General features: G+C 46.3%; 2 protein-coding genes across 2 annotated transcripts; one reads left to right on the top strand and one right to left on the bottom strand.

Annotated features, from left to right (window-relative positions):
• Nucleotides 1-1,637: 1,637 nt before the first annotated feature.
• ATP5PD (ATP synthase peripheral stalk subunit d) lies at nt 1,638-5,710 on the bottom strand. Its single transcript, XM_011361913.2, has 6 exons — nt 5,560-5,710; nt 3,837-3,967; nt 3,459-3,555; nt 2,522-2,593; nt 1,936-1,998; nt 1,638-1,839 (listed from the first exon to the last, which is right to left on the bottom strand). The coding sequence occupies exons 2-6, from the start codon at nt 3,956-3,958 to the stop codon at nt 1,708-1,710; spliced, it is 486 nt and encodes a 161-aa protein (XP_011360215.1). The 5' UTR covers nt 3,959-3,967; nt 5,560-5,710; the 3' UTR covers nt 1,638-1,707.
• A 130-nt stretch (nt 5,711-5,840) lies between these two features.
• On the top strand, nt 5,841-18,921 carry KCTD2 (potassium channel tetramerization domain containing 2). The gene is made up of 6 exons (XM_011361914.2): nt 5,841-6,211; nt 7,803-7,911; nt 9,654-9,745; nt 13,519-13,614; nt 15,234-15,359; nt 16,106-18,921. The coding sequence occupies exons 1-6, from the start codon at nt 5,876-5,878 to the stop codon at nt 16,133-16,135; spliced, it is 789 nt and encodes a 262-aa protein (XP_011360216.1). The 5' UTR covers nt 5,841-5,875; the 3' UTR covers nt 16,136-18,921.
• The last annotated feature ends 3,354 nt before the right edge of the window (nt 18,922-22,275 follow it).

A 22,275-nucleotide genomic window follows, 5' to 3' on the forward strand; every position in this document is an offset into this window, starting at 1 on the left:
TTATATTTCGGGGCTGCTTAATTTGGGGTCTGCGTACCCCTGGCTGACCCAGCTGGCTGAAGAGTGTTTCCTATAACTCACTGATTTCTGGTAGTCCGATAGTCTTTCAGGGACTGGCAGCTACAACACAGTGATCTGAAAAGCATAACCCTATTAGTGATTATTTTCAGTGTAAGATCAATGCATATTCAAAGCAATAGTTTTGAATAATCCAAGAGATCTAAAATGTGAAAGCGCCAGACCCTGTCCAGATGCCCTGGATGGAGAGGATGTTCTCAGTCGTTCACTGCTGTTTCTTCCGATAAGTCTTCCAAAGGTCCCGCCAATGCCAGGGACTCTACCCTTTCTCAAAACTTTCACGGGACACTCCGATTGGTTCCTCCCTTAAACATTAGTTTTAACCATACTTCAAAAGCAAACTGAATGGCTCTTAGATTCTCCATGTTTCCACTTCTCTGAATAGATCTTGAGCTGGACAGCTTCCTGCCAGCTCTGTGCCAGTTCCGTGATTCGCAGCCCGGGGGTGGGAGTTGGGGGGTGGCGTGTGGTTCTGTTTTGTGCATTAAAGGTCTTCTGGCGCAGCTATTAGTGAATATCACAGGTGACATGACTAAAACAGCTTGAAAAGGAATACGCCCAGCTCCTCATCCACATTTTCCCTACAACCTAGCACCTACCCACGCAATTGAGAGTGGAGGGTCCGTCACCTCCTCATGTCAAAACGACATTGCTTTCTTGATTATTATCAGCCATTGCTGCTCTTCTCCAATAAATTCCATTTGCAATCCTTGGTAAAAACATCACAAAGTTGCTGGGCTGTGATGTTACCCTTCCTCTAGTAGGATTTTCCCACTGGATTGATTTAAGCCGTATCAAGTCAGACGCCTTTACCCAGTTCACTTTCCTACCTTGAAACTTCCCAGGTGATCTCATTTAATTCTCATTACGATCCTGATGTTTGTAAACGATAGAAGGAAAAGTCACAAGGTAGTGAACAATTAGTCTAAAACCGGCAGTGAAGGGTCAAGGGAGTGGTAGGCGTGCCAGGTCTTCTGACCTCAAGGTCTACAGGGCTCTCTTTACCACCTGCCTTACTTAAAACCATTTCTATTTCCTGGCATTGCTCAGGAGTCCTGCTAACTATAATAAACGCTAGAAAAAATTTTAATGAAGTGATGGAATGAAAATAATTTTCTATGTTCGTATACAGTGCTGCGACAGCATTTTAACTTCGTGACGAAATTGCCTTTTGTAGCGCATTCACGTCGTAGAACTGCAGCGCAGAAAAGCAGATCCCTACTGCTACTCACACCTGCCATTCGGACCACCCGGCAGACAAGGAAAAGGGAGCACTCCCTAGGGACCAGTGCTTTCAAGGCAAAGAGGAAGTTCGAGGGAGTCAGAACATCAGGACTGCTCTTTACTACATCCCAGTGAAGCGCACCGCCACCAGACCTACGGTTAAGATTTCGGCAGCCCTGGGGACCCAGTCATTGGCTCCTACATGTCCTGATCATTAGATAACTGGCCCAACACACACCTGTAGGATCCCCTTTCCATTTCAACAAAAAGCCCACTTCCCACGAGGTCACCTCAGAGTTATAACTACCTCGGCTACAAAGGAGCGGACGCACACAGCATTATATAATTATTTTTAATGTCCAGAGTTTATCATACGAGGGCCAGAGTTTTCTCCCAGACTCGAGTTTATAAATTCTCAATTGGTTTGTGAGGCCAGTAGGGATACTTCTTCTTGTCTAATTTGGTTTCTGGGAAGACTTCATTCAAGTCTTCAATGGTCATCTGATCAAATGGAATTATGTTCTTCATCTTCTCCAGCTGGAGGGAGGGGGAAATGGGTTAGGGGCAGGTTGCTGCCACTAGGTGAAGAAGAAAAAACATACAACAGGCCAAGTACAACAGGCTCATCCTTACCTCTTTCTCGTACTGCTCAATCCTGGACTTCGAGAGAGACAAAAACTCCGCACAACTTTTCACCTTTAAGAGAAGGGAGAGATTCTGCTCTGAAACCAAGTTGTAGTGTCCTGACCCCGAGGCTCCCAAGGCATGAGAGGTCCCAGAGCCAGCCCACTCTTCCTTTACCACCCTCTACAGAGGACACATGGCCGCCCTGACGACTGGAGGAAGCTCGCTTTGGAACACAAAGAACAGCTTTTCCTAAATGCGCAAAGAAGCCCACACAGAACCAGCTTTGTTGAGGTATGACTGACAGACAACAAAAGGTACATACTTATAGGGTACCACTTGATCGGTTTTGATATACGTATCCACCTGTGAAAGCACTGCCACAGTCGAAGAGAGTGAACAAGCTTATCAGCCCCCTCCCTCCGATTCCCAGACAATGACTGATGACGTGCTATCATCATGGGTCGGCTGTATTCTTTAGAGTTTTATTTTATTGCTCTGTTTAGTTCATGCTACCTCAACCTAATGACAAAAAAATACAGAGCCATCGGGAATTAAGAGAATTTTATAATAAATAATAGTTTCAACTACTTACATCTTCTTTTTCTTCAGCATCCACCAGGGCACTGTATTTATCCTCTGGCACAGGAACCTTCAGGGCACTGAACTATAAACACAGGGACAATGAGTTGTCATCAACATACAACAGCCTAAAGAAAGGGCTCAAAGCTGTTAATTTTTACAGACCATATGAAAACATTCTCCATTCCAAGAGGACACTTGTATGAATGTAGGGCATTGTGGTGCAAAGACTATTAGACTGAGAAAGCTCGAGGTTCTTCTCAGCCCTGTCACTAACTGAAGATGTTGGACGATTCTTTATGATGATGAGCTAACTTCAGGTTCTTCGTCTGAAAAGGACGGCTGGACTGGATGACCCTCTTAGAACCTTGTAGTTTTGAAGAAATTTTGATTTCTCTTTTAAATGAAACCCTATGGACTTGGTGGAAGTAACGTTAGCATAACGGAGGTGGACATGGTCTCCTTGGATGACTGCTTAGTGTTATGGCCCCAGCACTTAGCACTGTACCTAGCACAGCTAGGCCCTTGATAGGTGGACAAGAAGTTACAGATATAAGAGACAGTAAAAAGGCAGAGCAGAGAGAGGAAAACAGTGAAAGGTTAGGAAAGATGTTAGTTTGTTCCAAAGGCAGACAGGTGAGGGACTGAGAAATAATTCAGGAAGAGATGGGTGGCAACATTTGACAGCTCTCTGGCTCCCTGGTTAAGGTCATACTGTACTGTCTGGATAAGAACCTGCTGAATGAATAGACACTGAATTCTCTGCACGTATTTATCATTTAAATCTACCAACACAAGACCTTTGGTAACATCCATCTCTCCTCAACTTCCTTCGGGATGAGTGCCAAAACCACCTTTCTTGCTGTCATCCTGAATATGTAATTACCGTCCTACACCCCACCCACAAGCCACATTATAAGACCATTAGCTTCAGCTGCCAGAAGTCTCACCTTTTTCTCAAAGTCATCTACCAAGCCAGCCTTGGCTACGTTTGCCTTGTAGTAAGCCCAGTCGATAGTAGGTGGTTTCTCAGGTAGAGCAGCCAACCTGCTCGCACAGAAAAGCAAGTTAAGATTGCTCTATGAACAACAGAAAATTCACAGTAATTTCTCTGTTACTTATTCCTACCGGGTGGAGCTATCATCACACTTTTCCCTAGGTGGGAGATCATAGGAATGCAAAAATATTACTTTCGTTTGCAAAATACATGGATTTCTTTATTCTTTCTGTCAGAAGAGTATTAGAATTCAAATGTAATTCCAAAGCACTGTTCTGTTTCCACATCCAGTGGCAAGCTTTAAGAGGCTCCCTCTCAGAAAGCTACTGACCTGGAGGTGAGGGTCTCATTCCAGGATTTCAGGGAGTTAGCAATGGCCTTCTGGTTTCGAGGTATGATCTCCCCAAAAGCTACCCAGTCAATGGCTTTTAGAGCAAGTTTTCGCCCAGCCATCTTGAGATCCTGGAAAATAAAATTGGTCAGATCAAAACAGAGTTCTTGGAGAGAATCCTCTAAAGGTCATCTTAGAAATATGCGAGTCTTTAAGAAATAGACCAGCGTCCTTTGAGCACTCGATGGGTATATTTATCAAATAAAGAGATTAGGATTACTAAATCAGAAAAGGAGGACAGTTTAGCTTTTCAAATTGAAGGTCTGCAACCTGGCATAGAAATATATTTTCTCCCCCTAAATGGTTCTTTCTCCATTTCCTAACCCTTAACTCATCCTTAAAAGCCCAGTGTTTGCTCTCCAGGTACCTTTGGAAATATTGCTAAAGTGATACTTATGCATTGCATAAAAGTTAATAATTCAGATACATTTCCATTCAGATTGTTTTACTAACTGATTCTTCAGTGCACAGAACTTGACACGTACCTGAGTTTCAACAGGGATTAAACGGAGCAGCCTCAAGGCCAAAATTTCATCTAAAAAATGGGGATATCAGCCCTACTTACCTCTGAAAGCTGTTAAAAGTATCAACTAAAATCATGCGCATCAATTTGCTCCACTTAAAAAATCATGCGCATCAATTTGCTCTAATCTTAAACTTAAGGGGCTCTCTACTCCCTCCCTATCAGATTGGTAATATACCTGCACTTCTTAGTCACCTGTTTAACATCCTTTGCAGCACCGACATATACCCTGAATATATTAGCAACGCCCTTGAAAGAGGTATTCAATATATGTGAATGTGAGAAAAGATGGACAGCGATTACAGCCAATTTTTAAAAACCAAGATAGAATACAGTAAAATAGTCAACTTTAAATAAGATCGGTGTCAGACATTAAGAGAAACATTGGCACATCAAAGGTCTTTACAAGCTATGGGGTGGATCACAAGGGAAGGGAAAGAAATCTTCCCTAGGATCTTAAAAAGAAACTCGTCCAACACCTGCCGTTTCCTTTCCTTTCCTTCCCTCTCAGGACAGCTTGTTCCTGGAATGAAGATGAGGGGCGGGTGACTTTTAAAGACGCCAGAGAAATAACTGCTCTTAGAGACCTTTCCAAGCACCAGTAGCAAATAGGCTTCATAAATGAAGGCACCTGTCGTTTTTTTCATTGCTGAATCCCCAGCGCCTAGAACAGGTCACGCACATAGGAGGTGCTCGATAAATATTTGGTGAGGGGCTAAATGGACCCTGCACCTGAGAAGCTCTGAACGCTCCACACTCTCGAAGGCTGGAATCCTCATGAAGGAAAGGGGCGGGCGCAACAAGCTATACCATCTCCGGGCATCGTTTCTCCAGCCCCTAAACCGGACTATTGTGGTCGGGCGCGCTGGGGGCGGGCTGGACGAGACGAGGTTTGTGAAAGCGCCTAAGAGAGGCGGCCAGGTCACAGCCAGGACCCTGTGACCTCGGGCACGGGGGAGGGTAAAGAAAAGGAGTTGAGAAGCGAAGCGGCAGCAGCTACACGGGGGACATTCTGTCAGCGGAGCAACCGCAGGGTCCGAAGTCCTTGCAAGTGTTGCGACAAGGGTCGGCGTGAGGTTCGGAGGCGAAAAATCAAAGGAACCCGCTGGGATCGGATGCAACGTCCCAAACCCCACTCACCTTCACCGACCCCGGCAGCCCAGTCCACAGAAGCAAATAACGGAAGTAGGTCACCGGAAGTCTCCGCGAACCAACACCAAGTCCAAAGGGGCGGGCCTTACTTTGCGACCAGCCAATAGAAATAAGATCTTGTCCGGAAGTCCCACCCCCGAGGGCGGGCACAGCTGTTCCACCGCGTGGGTCTCGGGGCTCTGGTTGGGGGCGCTCCCATCCCTCTCTCCGGCCCCACCCCCGCCGATGGGCCGGCCCGGCTCTCCCTGCCGAGAAATGGGCCGGCCCGGCGGCGCGCGGGCAGCGGCGGCAGCGGCGGCCCAAGATGGCGGAGCTGCAGCTGGACCCGGCGATGGCCGGGCTGGGAGGGGGTGGCGGGAGCGGGCTGGGCGACGGGGCCGGCTCTGGCCGCGGACCCCCCAGCCCTCGCCCCGTCGGCCCCACGCCCCGCGGGCACGGCCGACCACCTGCCGCCGCGCAGCCGCTCGAGCCGGGTCCTGGACCTCCCGAGCGGGCAGGGGGCGGTGGCGCGGCCCGCTGGGTCCGGCTGAACGTGGGCGGCACCTACTTCGTGACCACCAGACAGACCCTAGGCCGGGAGCCCAAGTCTTTTCTCTGCCGCCTCTGCTGCCAGGAGGACCCGGAGCTGGACTCAGACAAGGTGCGCCCCGCCCTCGGGCGCGCCCGCGGCCTTTGGACCCTCAAATTCCCCCCAGGCGTGTCCCCAGATTCCTGCGACACGCTCCTCACAGACGGGCTCCTCGGTCAGTGGCCCGCTCCCTTCCCCCGCCAGGCTGACCCCGGGAGCTATTCTCCCCCATCCTCAGGCGCACCCCGCCTGCCTCTCCGACCCCACCCTTCATTTCGTTCTCAGCGAGTCGTTCTCCACACTGTGCCCACCGGCACCCACGAGAACCCACTCCACACCCCTTCTGCATATTCCTCCCTACAGTTTATCCCAGCCCTTCAGATCTGCATGTGTTTTCCCCTGGCTCCTCGTCAGCCCCTCACTGTCTGTGCCAGATACATCCAGAACTGGGTCAGGGTGCGCTAAGGCATCTCTGTAGCTTTCTCAGACTTCCTCTCGGACCCCTCTGCCAAGTTGGGTGACAGCCTGAGTTAAGGGATGGCTTCGACAGCTGCAGGAAGCGCTTCTCGTGATATCACACTTGTGGTCGTGGTACTTGAGCTCTTTTCTGGTAACAGCCTCTGTTTTAGGTCCATATTTGAGATGAGATATATTCCTTGGAAAGAGGTTACCATTTGCCAGTGCAAACTTAAGATGACTGATTGAGACCCCGGGAAAATGAAAACAAGAATGCTGTTTGGGCAAGATGCATGGCTGCAAACCAAAGGGTAGAGAGATGCCAAGACACTTAACCTATTTTCAGTTTGAATTTTTTTTTTTTTTTAACTTTACACGTTCATCTTTTAGTTCCCAACTTACAAAAATTGACCGTGGCTGACACCACCTTCTATCCCATGTAGTACTCAGTGTGTTACCTTGAAATAGACTCAGGGTTGGGTAGACATTGGTTGATTTCATTTATTCATTTCTTATAAATTCATCATTTATACCTTTCCTCTAATAAATCTCAGGTTGATGGAAACTTGTCCTGCCCTGACTTTAAATAGATTCCAAAACTCTTGCTTATAAAGGAATTGTTTTTATATACCCCGAGTCTTCCTTATTGCGGTAGAAACCAGTTTCTTCTTGTTCCTTTTATTGTAAAGATGAGTAGGATTAAAGCTGCTCAGAGCCAAGTCTTGGCAGTGCCAAGCTTCCTCTGGGCACAGAGCTGGGGTGTGTGAGTTACAGCTGGCAATGCAAACTCCCACTGATGTTGGCCTTGAGCTCAGGAGCATTGCCAACTAAACAGAGGTTTTCTTAGAATTAGGAATGTGATTCAAGGGCAACAGAGAAGTCAGAATGTCCATCTCAAAGATTTAGGTCATGCAACTATGGTATTTCCTTCCTCTCTTTCTTTATAACAAATATCCCACAGAAAAATGTTTACTGTGTCCAAGTAAAGATTTTAGAAGTTCAAGTAAACACCTAGATGATATGACTGTACATCCATAAATGATCTTAAAGTACAAGATACATAAAGTTACCCTTCTTGCCAATAGTTTGTGATAAGCAAATGTCTAGGAAAATTTGCCCTCTCACTAATGAATTGTAACAGAGGTTGAAATATGGCTCTGACTTGGTCCGAAAGCTCCGCAGTGGTACCCTTGTGTTTGATTGACAGGACGAGACAGGGGCCTATCTGATTGACAGGGATCCTACCTACTTTGGTCCAATCCTAAACTACCTCCGCCACGGGAAACTCATCATTACAAAGGAGTTGGCAGAAGAAGGTAAGAACAGTGTTTGAACTGGGCATGTTCAAAATTCGGGTCAAATATATTTCACAGATTTGACTTTTGTTTGAGACTTTTATTGAGCTTATGTGCAGATGTAGGAAAGATTTCTGGAAGTGAACAGGGAGCTTCCGATTACCTAGTGTCGCCTGAGGGAGTCTTGTTTACGGAAGCCCCATCAGGCTCTGTCCAGCCTCCCTAAGGAGAAGGAAATTAGCTCAGCTTTGCCGGTGGCTTCAGCAGTTTTTTTCTGAACCAGCCAAATTGTCAGGATCCCTTTTTACATTTATTTATTCTAGCAGTGAGTGTCCGTAGCCTGAAGCAGCACATCTCTGACATTTAGTTATTTACGTTTTCAATTTTAGTTTGAACTTGCAGCTGTAAAAAAAATAAATACTTGGCCTCATTTCTTTTAAAGACTGGTCTCATGCCTCCTTGTAATTTTTTGCAGCTGACCTAATTCATTCTTTAGTCCATTGTCAGGTGTCTGTCATCAGTGGCCTCATCTTTTTGTTTTTTAGAGCATTTAGGCTGTAAGTAGGTCTAGACATCTTTCTAAAAGACTTGGCTTGGTCTCACCAAAGGCCTTGAGTTGAAGATTGAGGCCTGTCCCTAGACCCAGGGCACCCTGAACTGAGTAAGAAAGCTGTAAGGCTATGTTAGTTAATTAAACAGCTGTAAAACACCTCTGTTTCAACCAGTAAAAAGAGGACTCGCTCTCTTTTTTTAACGTTTCAAACGTATACAGAAGTAATAGAAAGTACAATAAATTCCACGCATTCACCATCCAGCTTCAACAATTACTAACTCATGGGTAATCCTGTTTCTTGAAAAGAGGAATCTTAAGCATCTTTTCTAATGCCTTTTTAAAAACTGTTTTGAAATAATTTCAAACTTCGAGAAAAGGGCAAGAATAGTAAAGAACTCCCTTACCCAGATTCACCAATATTTAACTCTTCGTCATGTCGCCTTGTCAATCATTCATTCTCTCTCTCTCCTTCCTGCCTCCCTACCCACCACAGTTTTTATTTCTGAACTATTTGAGAATAGATTCCAGCCTTCATCCCTTAATATTTCATTTTGTATTTCCCAGGAATAAGGATATTCACTTAGTTATCAAATTGAGGAAATTTAATATTGAGAAATACTTTTATCTAGAGTTTGTATTTCAGTTACGTCAACTGTTTTAATGATGGCCTTTGTAGGAAACTTTTTTTCTGGTACAGTATCACACATCTCACTTAGTTGTTTTAAGGCCTTCGATTTTGTTTAGCTTAAGATTCTTTCCATGGTTGCCATTTGTATTGTTCAAATAATAAACATCCTGTTTAATTTGATCCACATATATTTACACACAATCCACCTCCGGTCATTTTTAGAACAAACTGCAAGCTTAGGAATTTTCCAGTGTGACAAGTGCCAAGAACTTAGTGACATATGGGAAAGGTGTCCTGCAGCTAATGGGCAGGTGCAGGAAGAGTCAAGGAAGGTGCCAGGTGCAAAACCATAGGTATGAAACGGAGTGAACAGGGCAGACCCTTGTCCTTGACTCGCTTTCGTCGGGGAAAAGGTAATGGGTACATCCTAAACAGCAAAGAAACATTTCCTCAGCCGAGGGAGAGAGACTAGATTTGCCCTTGAAAAATGCAGTTCTTAGCAAGCATGTGAACTCCAGCCTTCCTTGCTGTTGTCTGGGGAATTCACACACGTCTCTAACTACAGTTTGGTCCTTGTTCCAGGTGTGCTGGAAGAGGCGGAGTTTTACAACATCGCGTCTCTCGTGCGACTGGTTAAGGAAAGGATACGGGACAATGAAAACAGAACTTCACAAGTAACGGGTTTTGAACTTTTAAGGGAAAGCTACTTCACATGGCTGTGTTGTCCATGTGTCTGGGTGTGAGTAGAAAGGATGGGGTGCCCTTGCAGCCGGAGGTCCATGTTGAAACACTGTCCATCTGCCAGGCAGACAAATCTTCCAGACTTGTTCAGAACAGAGAAATAGAGAGGAAGAAATAACAAAGACAACAAGTCAGCCTGTGTCCCTTCAGAAGAGTGGGGAGGTTGCGGCTGCTCACCATATGGCAAGTGGGAGGAGCGTATAGCACTTTAGATCCAAAACCTGTTCTCTCTGACAGAGTATCCGTGTCCCTCCGTGTAAAGACCAAGTAAGGTCTCGCTTGCACCCGTCGGCCACTATTAGGGCCAGCCTTTAACATGTGACCACGTCACATCTGGCTCCTCCCAGCCGCTTGAAACCAGTCTCGTGGTATAGATTTTAGAAGCTGTTTGTGAATCGTGCTTCTGAGAAAATAATTCTCTTTTTATTATGAAGTCTGGATCTTGATATTAACTCAATAGACATAGTAACAAAAATGAAACACAATTTTAACTCAATAGACATAGTAACAAAAATGAAACACAATTTGCCACCTAGTTTGAGAAAGGAAGACAGTAGGACATACTTAGTTTATTTCATGTCACATCACCCATCCTGTGTCTTAAGTGGCCACAATAGCTTCAGTAGGCCCTTGGGAGTCTATGACTATGAGAAATTCCATGCTCTCAGGAGGCTTGAAGTCTAGCAGGAAAAACAAGACACTCCCTTTCATGTAATTAGGCTCTATTTTAAGAAAGCACAACTGCAGTCACAGAGGACAGAGTCAGACTCCACTGTGACCATCTGCCCTGTAGCATGACGTGCCTCTTATTAGATACCGGTAGTGGATGCTTTCTTGAGATCTAATCTATTGCAACATAGAATTTTTCTGTGATTGAAAAGGCAGTACATTTCTTTTCCAAAGTGAAAAACAGTCCCTTGCTCTTTCTGTGTTAGACTTCATATATCAAAGTTTTCTGGCTCTAAATGGAATTATCTAGTTGGATAACTGACACCTATGATAAAAAATAAACTCTCTCATCACTTTATCTCCAGCAGTTTGCAAAGGTGGGAAGAAGGGCTTATTCATTGAGCTCGCTTTCATCTGCCGAGGACCGAAAGGCTCCTTGAATGTTCAAAGATGAGTCTGTGGTTGGTTTGCAGATTGCCATGTGAAATATGATCCAGTGTTGTTAATCTTCTTGTCATCTCATATTTATGTGGCATCATTCACTATTGCAGATATTTGATAGCTTAGACATCCTGAAAATATGGCTTTATCCTCAATTTTCCATATTCCAAAAAAGCTTTTGATTGCTTAGTATAAATTTTGATGGTACCATGAATTATACAATTTGAAACCATTCAAATCATAGTACCTGAACATTCTAGTTCTTTGCCGGTGAGAGCATTGTAAGATTTCTATTTGATGACAGCAGTTGAGTTAATTAGCACTCTGGATTCTGAAGGCTTGCGGATTTTACCCAGTTGGAAGCTTTTTTTTCTAGGCATGCCAAGACCTTTTTGATGTTAATTGATCTTTTCATCTGTCCTTTTTATTTAGTGAAACTCTAAGCAATGATTTGATGTTATTCAAAGATGCCCTCTTTCACGTTTGTCACATGTGGCTCTCAGGTGAAGTTGGCCATATGTAGATTTCCATGGCTGTCCCGTCAAACACATTATTTCCTTTAATTTGTCTGTGTTTAAAGGAGACCACATGACACATTTGGGCAAAGATATAGGGTCCTACCCCGCCCTTTTTTAGTGATGTCTCATCTCTTTAGTGGCTGCCATAATTCTACTACTTTGTTTTTCTGATAATATTTTTTGCTAGGTGATTGATCTTGGCACATTTCAGAATACCAGCGATTTACTTTGAAAGAGAAAAATTAAAAAGAGGCAATGCAGACGTCTCAAATACCTGGGACTTTGACCTGAGTTTTATATGTGACACACCTGCTTGTTTCCGAAGCGTGGTTAGACATGATCAAAATCTTCAGTCAGATTTTTCCTACATTTTATATGGAAGGAAATTTTTGAGGAAATGTTAGCAGCTTGGTGAGTGAAAGCTACACCTCATTCAGAAGGAGAAAGCATAGAAGAAAGAATACAGTGTTGTCAGGCCGACCTGGGTTTAAGCCCTAGCTCTACCTCCAACCCACACAATGGCTCTCCAGCTGGGACAAGACACTGTACGCTGACACCAGTGTCCCACACGTAGTAGGGAGCCAAGACCTGCCTTCCAGGACTGCAGTGAAGACCAGAGAGGGGAGCGACACTCTGGGCTTGTGGCACTCCGTAATCAATAGCTGCTTTTGTGTATCTGCTATTTCCCAAGTAGTGATTTGTTTCAAAACTAATTGTCCAGGTAACTGAATCCCACTCATCCTTTTGAAAAAGTTCAAAAACTGAATTTTCTTCTTTCTCAAGGAAACAATCCATATTTTCTTAAACTTGCAATTGACCATCACTGATCCCTCTCTCTACAACTGAGCATCCTTGTTATGAGTCTGGGTTGCTCTTTGCTCCAGCAGGTGCCCCGTGCCCTCCGGGACAGGCCGTGGGTGTGCAGCTGTGGGACCCAACGCTGAATGGGCCCAGATTGCTAAACACCAAGTGCTCCTGTGCGGCTCTAACTGTCCTTCTGCGAACAGGAACTTTCATCTGGTGCAGATGCCTCCCTGCAGCAAGCCTTGCCCTCCCCCGACTTTGGCTTCTGCTCCCCCACAGGCCAAGAGTCATAAGTGTGAGGCTTCTCCTGCGCTTAGTGCAAGGGCTTCGTGCTGCAGCTCTGGGCAGCCATTTAGGTGCTCAGCCTTTTGGCTTCTGTTTCTAACATGTTCTAGAGCAGGGGTCCCTAACCCTCAGGCCGTGGACCAGTACTGGTCTGGGGCCTGTTAGGAGCAGGGTTGCTCAGCAGGAGGTCAACAGCCAGGCAAGTGAGTGAAGCTCTATCTGGATTTGCAGCTGCTTCCCAGCGCTAGCCTCAGCTCCACCTCAGATCATCAAGCATTAGATCCTCCTAGGAGTACCGGTCCCTGGTGCCAAAAGGGTTTGGGGACCCATGTCTAGAGAGCTGAGTCTGACTAGCAACTGGGTGTCCAGGAGTTCAGTCCTATCCTGACGCTGCGTGGAAGCAGCAGCTATTTCCACAGGCCTCAGGTCCCAGTCTCACAAAACTGCCCTCACTTCAGGCGCCAGGCCCAGTCCTGGTGCCCAGGCTACCTGCACTTCTGTCCAAGTTGGCTACAAATTCAAGGGTTTCCACGATGCCCCTTGCGGGTTTGATAATTTGCTAGAATGACTCACAAAATTCAGGAGGAAGCTATATTTACTGTTATAGTGTATTATGTAGGCCAAAATGTGGTCTACATTTTCAGTATATATGTCACATATGAACAACTGAAGAAGAAAATGTGGCTTTCTTGTCCAAAGCAATTTCATTCTATTTTCTATTTAGCGGAAAATCTAAGCACATAATTCAGCCCTCGGAACTTCAGAGTTATTTTCCCCACTGATTCACATCCTGGGACCCTTTCTTTCCTTGGATAAGTTTGTATTGAGAAAGTACAGTGCTGCTTGTAAAAGGGGATAGAGGGTGGCTGCCAGGAAAGAAATTCCAAGCAAACTCCTTTGCAGCGTTTGTTCTTTTAGCCTCGCCGAGGCTGCCGCAAACTGTCGTGGCCTTGAAACTGTTCTTTCAAGTGTGTTTGTGGTTGTCACAGGGCCCCGTGAAGCACGTGTACAGAGTCTTGCAGTGCCAGGAAGAGGAGCTGACGCAGATGGTCTCCACCATGTCTGACGGGTGGAAGTTTGAACAGGTATGTTTCTTAAGTAGCCACAACCCCAGCATCTTGGCCTAGAAGTCCACATACTTTAAACATCACTGTCTGGAGCCAGTGAATAACCCTGGGAGGTCGGTAGAGCCTGTTTAGAAGCATGAAGAGAGCGAGCCGCTTGGTGTGGATTATTTGCTCAATCGGACATGATGAGTTGGAAAGAATCGCTATTAGTCTCTTGTCTCCCAGCTTCACATCCAAAGTTTCAACTTTGTTATGCCCCAAGGGAGTCAGCCAGCTTGTTTCAGCTTGAAAGTGCTCTCTATGATTTTTGTCCTCCCTCAGCGATTTTTTCCCGGAATTGCTCTGTTGACACATTCTAGAATAAATATCTAAAGAAGATATTTATTGTCATTCTGAATGTATATGGAATCTACCAGAAAGAGCATGATGCACAGGTGTGGTAAGAAGGGGATCCAGTGTAATGAGAAGTGGCATGGTCGCTTCCCGTCAGGCTGTCGATTTCTGCTCTCAGCTTTGTGCTTGTGATTGCGGTCTCAAAACGAAGCCAGAAGAGTCAGACTTTTACTATTTTCTTCCAGTAGATGGCAGAATTGTTCAGTTCATCTATTCAGAACATAGGGAAGCTGAACATGAACAGAATATATTACCTTCCACTGCAGGATCAGTTCTGCCAGTAAAAGTTATTTTTTTGTGTCTCTGTTCTCGGAACCAACGCTGGATTATTTCTCACGCTTACCTTCCACTGCAGAATCACTTCTGCCAGTATGGCCGCCTCGTCCTTGTTCAGGTGTGGCCTGCAAAACATTGCCACACTTCTGCTCCAGAAATACTTTCCTTGATAATACGTCTGAAGCAAAGATACTATTAAAACTTTTTTAAAGTATTCTGTGAAACCAGTGAATTCTTTCCCTTTATTTTTCTCATCTCGTGAATGTCCCGCAGGCAGACAAAGCGAGCTCCCATTGACCCCATCACGTGCATGAGGGAGCGGAGCACAGAGAGCCTGCGGCGTCTTCAGCCCGGCCGGGCAGCCAGTCAGCCATGGTCTGACTCGCGGCCCCCCGTGCTCGCCAGCGTGACCTCACCCTGGGGCTCGGCTTCTCCCTCTGCATGTGTACTTCCCGTTTATAATTAACTCCTGAATTCAGTTCTCCAAAAGGTTAAAAGTACCGGCAGCGCCTGGCTTAGAGGAGCTCTTCAGCGATACCCGTTGTGCTTTCCAGAGCCTTCTGGGCGCCAGTCTCCCGGGACGTCTAGGGCGCCTGCCAAGAGGCGAATCGGCTCTGCATAGGTGTTTTGGCTGAAACAAACATCCGTTTTCATCACAGAAACATTCCGCTTCACCTCGGCGTGCGCCGGAGAAAAGGCGGTGTTAGTCCTGTTGCTGCCTTTGGAGTGTCTCAGCTGCTGAGCTCAGGCGGCAGTGGCAGGACTCGTACTTCGCCTCTTCTATGACGCCCTGATGAGTAGCTGAAATTTAGTTACCCCGGGGGCCTCCACAGTCCCAGAGAATTCTTCATCCATGGAGACGCAAAACCGCACAGTTCAGTCAGGAGGAGAATTCGATTCGGGTAGCACTTTCGTACATTAAGATCACTGTGTGTTCACCATATTCTTGTTTCATCTTGTTTTATCAGCTAATCAGCATCGGCTCTTCCTATAACTATGGAAACGAGGATCAGGCAGAATTCCTCTGTGTCGTCTCCAGAGAACTAAATAATTCTACCAATGGCATTGTCATAGAGCCGAGTGAAAAGGCCAAGGTAAGAAGTCGCTTCACCAGAAATTTGTCTCTTACCCGTTGGTGGCCGGCTCCTCCGCGGGCTGTGCCCAACCTGTCACTCATTATTTATTCCCTTTCCCTCTCAAACCAGCTTTGCATTTCCTCTTCCTTTCCGTCTTTTACTCTTGTAATTTAAATCAAGATTTACGGAGCAGCAACAGGGGTTTTTGGTTAGGAAACATGATCTGAAATAGGGTAGACTTTTCTCAGCCTGTCAAATCAGTGAAGAAGAAAAGCTTGTTGCCACTACTAACTGCAAAGTAAGAATTCTGAAACTCAACTGGAAAGGATTTTGCCTTTATTATTTGAAACTGTTCTCAAGCTCTTTCTTTTGCTGCTTCAAGAGAAAATGTATTTGGTTACCTTTGTGACTTGTTCCCTTCTTAAGTTACTGCAGAATTGTATGCTCTTTCTTTCTCCAGCACACGCGTGCGCGAGCGCTTGCACACGCACACACGCACACACACGCACACACGTACTCACTGTGATGCGCCTGACCATTTCCTTTAGGGAGAAGCAGTCCATTGGCGGGCTCGGCCCAACCCTGTTCTTCAAGAGTCTTTTACAGCTAAAGTGCTTCGAGGAAGGCTGGGGCCCCAGGCCTGCCCAGGTCACCAGGGCCCAGTGGCCAGCAGCTATGGGTCTCCTTTTCCCTCAGCGGTCTGCTTAGCTACCTCAGCGTCCAGAGTCCAAGCCTCAGCCCTCTCCCCCATCTTCCACTTGCAGATTCTTCAGGAGAGAGGATCTCGGATGTGAACTCCAGAGTCCTAAACGTCAAGAGAGCCGCCCAGCAGAGCACCTCTGGGAAGTGAAACCTTGCTCCTGTACAGTAACCGAGCTACTGCAAAGCAAAGCTGAGCCTGGTCCCCGGTAGAGTGTGTTCTGGTCAAAACCAAAGGAACCCCACCCCCACCCACAGGAACCTGGAGACAGATGCAGCTTCCGGCTGCAGAAGACCTTTTCAGAGACCTGCTTTTGTTTTCTTAGCCAGTTTTCCACCAAATCTTCACAGCAGCTTCTGGGCCAGGTTCCCCGTTGGAACCCTGGTGGGGGCCTGGGGGCGGGGGAGGGGAAGGAGAAAGCCTAGCTCCTTGTATGAGCCTGTACTTCAAGGAAGCTGCAGCAAACGGAAAAGGATTGTCCCTGAGCTGCACCATGTTTTCACCTGAGTGTGCCACGGTAGGTGTTGGCAGCTCTCAGGAACACTGTCATTCCCTTCCTTTTGTGCACCCCAGACGAGTGTAGCAGATGCAGAGAATTCTGGCTTCCATTTGTCAAACTGAGCTGAGGTTTTGGCTAAAGAGTTGCTGGAGTACCCCACATTCCTATGAACAGAGCCTCTTTTGAGGAAGGGCGGGGAAGCTGTCCTTGCTTATGGCTGGGGCTTGAGGGTTGCTGCTCGGGGCGTGGGGCATTCAGCTGCTGCCGCATTCAGCTCTGCCTTGTCTCCAGCAGCCTGGACCCACCACGTAGCTTACTTTCTCCCCAAGAAGAGGTTGAGGCAGGTGGCATCCTGCACTGAATCAGACAGACAGATGGGAGCTTTAGGTAGTTGGTATAACTGCTTCTGTAGCCTTTTCTTACCCTCCATTGGCCTGTCTTCCTTTCCCCAACCTTTCAAACTGGAATAAAGGGACTTTGGACCCTTAATGGCACGGGGTGGGGATGGCTATTTCTTTGCCAAACGTGTTACGTTGTAGTATCCAAAGTGTTATTTCTGTGATCGTCTCTTGGAAATGCCTTGACTGAACGTGCGACATTTGTTTGTGTCTCTTCTTGGTTTCTCACCTTGGCAGACCTGCCCCGCAGCTGTGTCAGTGACCCCACACCTTCCCCACTGGTCGAATTAGAGTCTGAGGACTCCCCGAATCCTTGACCCCACCCCTTACCATCACTTCTTTCTGTGGAGTGCCATGTCCTCAAGGATCAGATGTTTGTTGCCCCAGGGGAGCAAAGCTGTGACCGCAGAGCTTGTACCTGGATGTTCTCTCTGAGCATTTGAGTCTTGGTGAGCTGTCACTGTATGTAAAGGGGCTGGAAGATCCTTTTGTTTTTTTTGGTGACTTTCACAGTATGGCAGGTGGTCCAGAGAAGGGGAAGGTACCTCGGGGGAACGTTCCATCTGTAAAAGCCACCTCAAGCCATTCGCTCCTGGGTTCCTTCAAAGTTCAGGTTCTCTGCTCTACAGTTCCACTGCTTACTAGGTGGCCTGGGGTCGTGATGCATGGAAATGACCATAGACTGTGCCAAATGGCTTTTGAGCTTATCACCTCCCCATGCCTGGATTCTCGCTTCGACCTTATTTCTCTGTGTGTAGAGTAGGAGAGAAAGGAGTGTACAGGGTGTCTGCTGACACGCGTGTATTTGCACACCAGCGGGAGTGTGTGCGTTTGCACCTCAGAAGTCTGGTACGTGCCCAGGATTTTTACAGCTGTAAAAGGTTGGAGGAACTTCTGCCTACAATGAAAGCAGTCACCTTTTCAAAAAGGTCACAGGCATCCATCGTGTCATCTTTGGGGTGGGGGGAGATTTGAGCGTGTCAAGGCTGCTGGCCCACCCCGTCCAGAGCAGGACAGAAGGCTTTGGAAGAGGTTCTCTCGGCTAGTCGGAATAAGCGACATCGGACGGAGAGGAGCCCGATCCCATGCCTGATAATCAGCCTCTGGTCCCGGGCCAGCGAGGAGGGCTGGAGCGCAGGCGTGGGCGAGCCCCTCGCGAACGCAGTTACTTTTATTTCTCCCTTCAGAATTCCACAGTGGATCGTGTACAAAGACTGCCGAGCCCCTCGCTAAGTGCTCTGGGAAACAGACATAGGCAACATTTCTTATCTCCTAGACAGCTGGCTTTCACCAGGTTTCACTCCTCATGGCAACCCAGCGACGATTGAAACTATTCCAATGCTCCAGGAATCTCAGAATGATTCATTTCTTAGGGTTTCTGGAAAAGTATTTTCCCCAAGCTCTTTATGAACCAAGTTGATGTTTTTCCTTGAACGCCTTCTCCCCGCCTCCCCCGTCCCTCCAAGTCGGGCTGATAACTTCACAGAGGACTGGCCATTGGTTTGGGGCGGAGGGTGGTATGCGTCACATGAACGTGACCCATACTCTCCAGCTGCCCAGTGCTGCCAAGTGGGGAGTGTCTTCCTGCTTCGTTCTCTGCCCAGGTCTGAGGCCACAGGTAATGGAGGCCAAGCCCGGGGAGCAGCCTGGCGTCTCCTGAGTGACAACACGGTAGTATGCATCTGTCTTTTCCTCAATCTGCTCTTCACCCTTGGCACTGAGCTGGGGCCCAGCCTCCTCTAGAGTGACTTTGTTTCTGCAGTTTTCACTGATCTCAGGGGTGTCTATGAGCTGTAGGGGAGGAAGGGACAGAGATGTTGAGTAGGGCCAAGAGGACACCCACACCGTCCAGCATGGCCTTTGATCCAGACGTTCGGGGCCATGCCTGTCTCGTGGGTGCCCTTTGTTACTGTGTGTTTGAATAAAGTCTGAAATGTGACTTTTTTTTTATGTCAATAAAGACATAAACTTCTGAATCTTGAACCCTGTGGTGTATGTTTTCCAATACTGCCGGCTCCTCGTTCCCCATTGTCGCCGTGGGAGGTGAATTTCCCTGCAGCTTTTCCAGCAGGCCTTCTTAAGAAGTCCTGATTCCTCCTGCTCAAACTGCCTGGGGGAGTTGGGCTTTCTCCCTCCTCACTTTCATTTTACTGAATCTGAAAGGGCCTGGAGGGTGCCCAGAAGCAGAAGGTGGGGACAGATGGCTACCCACCAGAGAGCTGGAAGCGACAAGGAGTATGAGATGGTTTTTAAAGGAAAAAGGTCTTCTTGGAAGAGGATAAGTGACTAGGTACCCATTTTCTCTGCAAGGTGAAGGATGAGTAAGAAATGTGAGGTGAGAATCAAGTAACCAGCAAATGAAGGCTCGGTCTCAAGGCACCAGGCAGAGTGTGGGATCTTTAGGCGGCCTTGGTCCCTTCCCATAGGGTGTTTACAGCCAGGGGGACGACTACGTGCAGAGGCAGTGAACAAGGCACACAGTTGTATCAGCCGGGGTCCCACGGGGGACGGAGACGCCAGCAGTTAACAGGTGGTGGAGAAAGGAAAGGGCCTCGGGGACACTGTGTAGTGATTGCAGGACCCAGTTATTTCTACCAGGGCAGAGAGCAAAGGGAAGAGGTTAGCGCCGTTAACAATGTGGAGGCTCAGAGCCGGGTCCCTGTGCAGGAGAAGATGCAGCTCCGGGCTCAGTGAGGCTGGGAGTGTGGGGGAACCTCGTGAACCACACCCCTGGAACTGGCTCCTGCCGCCAGAGCGAAGCTGCGCGTCGCTGTGGTTTCCGATAACAGGAAGGAGCCTCTCCCTTCTTTTCTCTCTGGCCTTGCAATCTCGGGTTCCTCACAGGCAAGCGTGGCAGGGGGTGAGCTGGCGAAAGAAAAGACGGGCTGGGCAGCTTCCCAGCTCCAGCAGCGCAGGGCAGAGTCTGAGAGAGAGAGAATGACATTAACCAGCTCTGCCGCCGCTTCCGCTGCTCGGCGTCCACCTACGTGCTTCTGTGCGTATTGGGACTTCCACGCGATGGTAAAAACAGTGTTATGCCTTCATGGAACAAGGTGCAGCTACTCTACACCTAAATAATTAAATAAATAAATAAATAAATGAATAAATAATTTAAAATATATCTATGATCTTGCCCTCTCCCCAACAGGAGACACAGCCGAAAGGGACTCACTGTTCCTGGGTCTGAGTGATTCACATCTATTTCTGGGCTTGGTGGGTTAGACAACATCCAATTCGTGATGGGCAGGCAGCTCAGGCCACATGGTCACTTGATGTCCCATGGTTAGGTAGCAGGAGCTGTTTCTCAAGAGAAGAGGATCTGCAATAGAAAGCAGGGATCCATTCTAAAACTCTGGAATTCTTCCTGGCGACTCCAGTCAGGGCTTGCTGGAGGTTTCACCAGCATTGGCAATAGATCGTTTGAGTATTGTCGAATCTGCTCTGGCATAAAGCCCAAGTGTCAGCCCAGAGCTAAATTTTTAATAAAGGTCACACCACACAGGTTTTACCAGTAAAGCTTTCCCCTGGCGTGGACTGTTAACTGCACTAAGCCAGCTTAATTCCTTGATTGGTTTTCTATACAATGTAATTACATTGTTGCTAAGGTTTCTATTTTCATTTTTACTTAAAAATATTGTCATTAAGAGCATCGTTTTCTACGGGGTTTCACGGTAGAAATCTAATTCAGTCTAACCAGTTCTACCTTTAGCCCTTGTGTGTTGTAGCTTTTGCCCTCGTGGGCTTGCCTTTGTGGCTACTATCTCCATGCCAAATGTGGACTATTATCCAGCCATAAACAGGAATGAAGTTCTGATACATGCTATATAACATGGATGAAACTGGAAAACATTCAGTGAAGTAAGCCAGACTCAGAAGGATAAATATTGTATTATTTAACTCATGAAATATCTAGAGCGGACAAATACATAGAGACGGAAAGTAGATTAGAGGTTACCAAGAGCTGGAGAGGAGTGGAATGGAGAATTATTGCTTAATGATTCCAAAGTTTCTATTAGGGGTGATGAAAAAGTTTCGGGTATAGATAGTGGTGGTGATTGTACAACATTATCAATGTACTTAATACCACTGAATTATACACAAAAATGGTGAAAATGCAAATTTCATATTGTGTGAGAAACTAAGTGGAAATTATGAACGTCATACCAAAAAATTTGAAAATTTAGATGAAACGGACACCAAAATTGATACAATAAATAAACAATATGAATAATTCTAAATCTCTGAAAGAAATTGAATATGTAATTAATAACCTCTCCACAAAAACACACGGGGCCCAAGGGGCTTTACCAGTAAATTCTACCAAAGATTTAAGGAAGAAATAACATCTTACTCTTCCAAATAAGTGGCAAAAAACACTTTCTAAATCATTTTATGACACTCAACTAATTAATACCAAAACTTGACAAGGACATTACATAAAAAGAAAATTATAGACCAATCTCATTTATGAATATAGATGCAAAAATCCTAAGATATTAGCAAATTGAATCCAGCATATATAAAAAGCATAGCATGTCATGACCAAGTAGAGTTCATTTCAGAATACAAGGTTGGCTTGATAATTAAAAATCGATAAATGTAAATTCTCCACATTAGCAGAATAAAAGAGGCAAAGTTTATGATCATCTCAGATGATACAGAAAAAGAATTAGATAAAAGTCAACATCCATTCCAGATTTTTTTTTTAAAAAAAAAAAACAACTTTGGAAACCAGGAAGAAAGGGAGTCTACATAATCTGATACAAGGTTATCTACAAAAAAATATGGTAGACATCATACTTAATGGAGAAAAGCTGAAAAGCTTTCCTCTGAGATGGAGAAATGAGAAAAGAATGCCTTCTATTTACCATTTCTATCCCACAAGCAGGGCCCAGCTAACTTTTCAGAGCAAGAAAGTGATACATTGCAAACTTTTCCGGGCATTTATCCCGTTGGATGGGAAGGAATGGGAAACAGAAAGACTGAAAAGAAGGTACTGGAGTGATGAGAGTCTCCAGTTTTGCTCATTCCTTTTTTTCTTCTGAGGGTCAGAACCATTAAGTATGATGTCAGAACCAGAGTGGGAAGCAACATCTTTATGATCACCAATCAGATGATGTTAGGATCATTCCACTTTAAGCCAAGAAGGGGCCTTGAAATATCATCTCCTACCATAACCCTGTCGATTCACAAGGGAAGAACTGTGGTCCACAGATTAAACGAGTTCCCAAGATCCTACTGCCACTGAGTTGCCATTTTCCCTCTCCGGTTGGTAATATGAGTCCCTTAAGTCCACTGCAAGTGGCCACAGGTGCAAAGGCGAATCTGCCTCCTGGG

This window comes from Pteropus vampyrus, unplaced genomic scaffold, assembly GCF_000151845.1.
Source record: "Pteropus vampyrus isolate Shadow unplaced genomic scaffold, Pvam_2.0 Scaffold72, whole genome shotgun sequence".
In the NCBI taxonomy this organism is placed as follows: domain Eukaryota; kingdom Metazoa; phylum Chordata; class Mammalia; order Chiroptera; family Pteropodidae; genus Pteropus; species Pteropus vampyrus.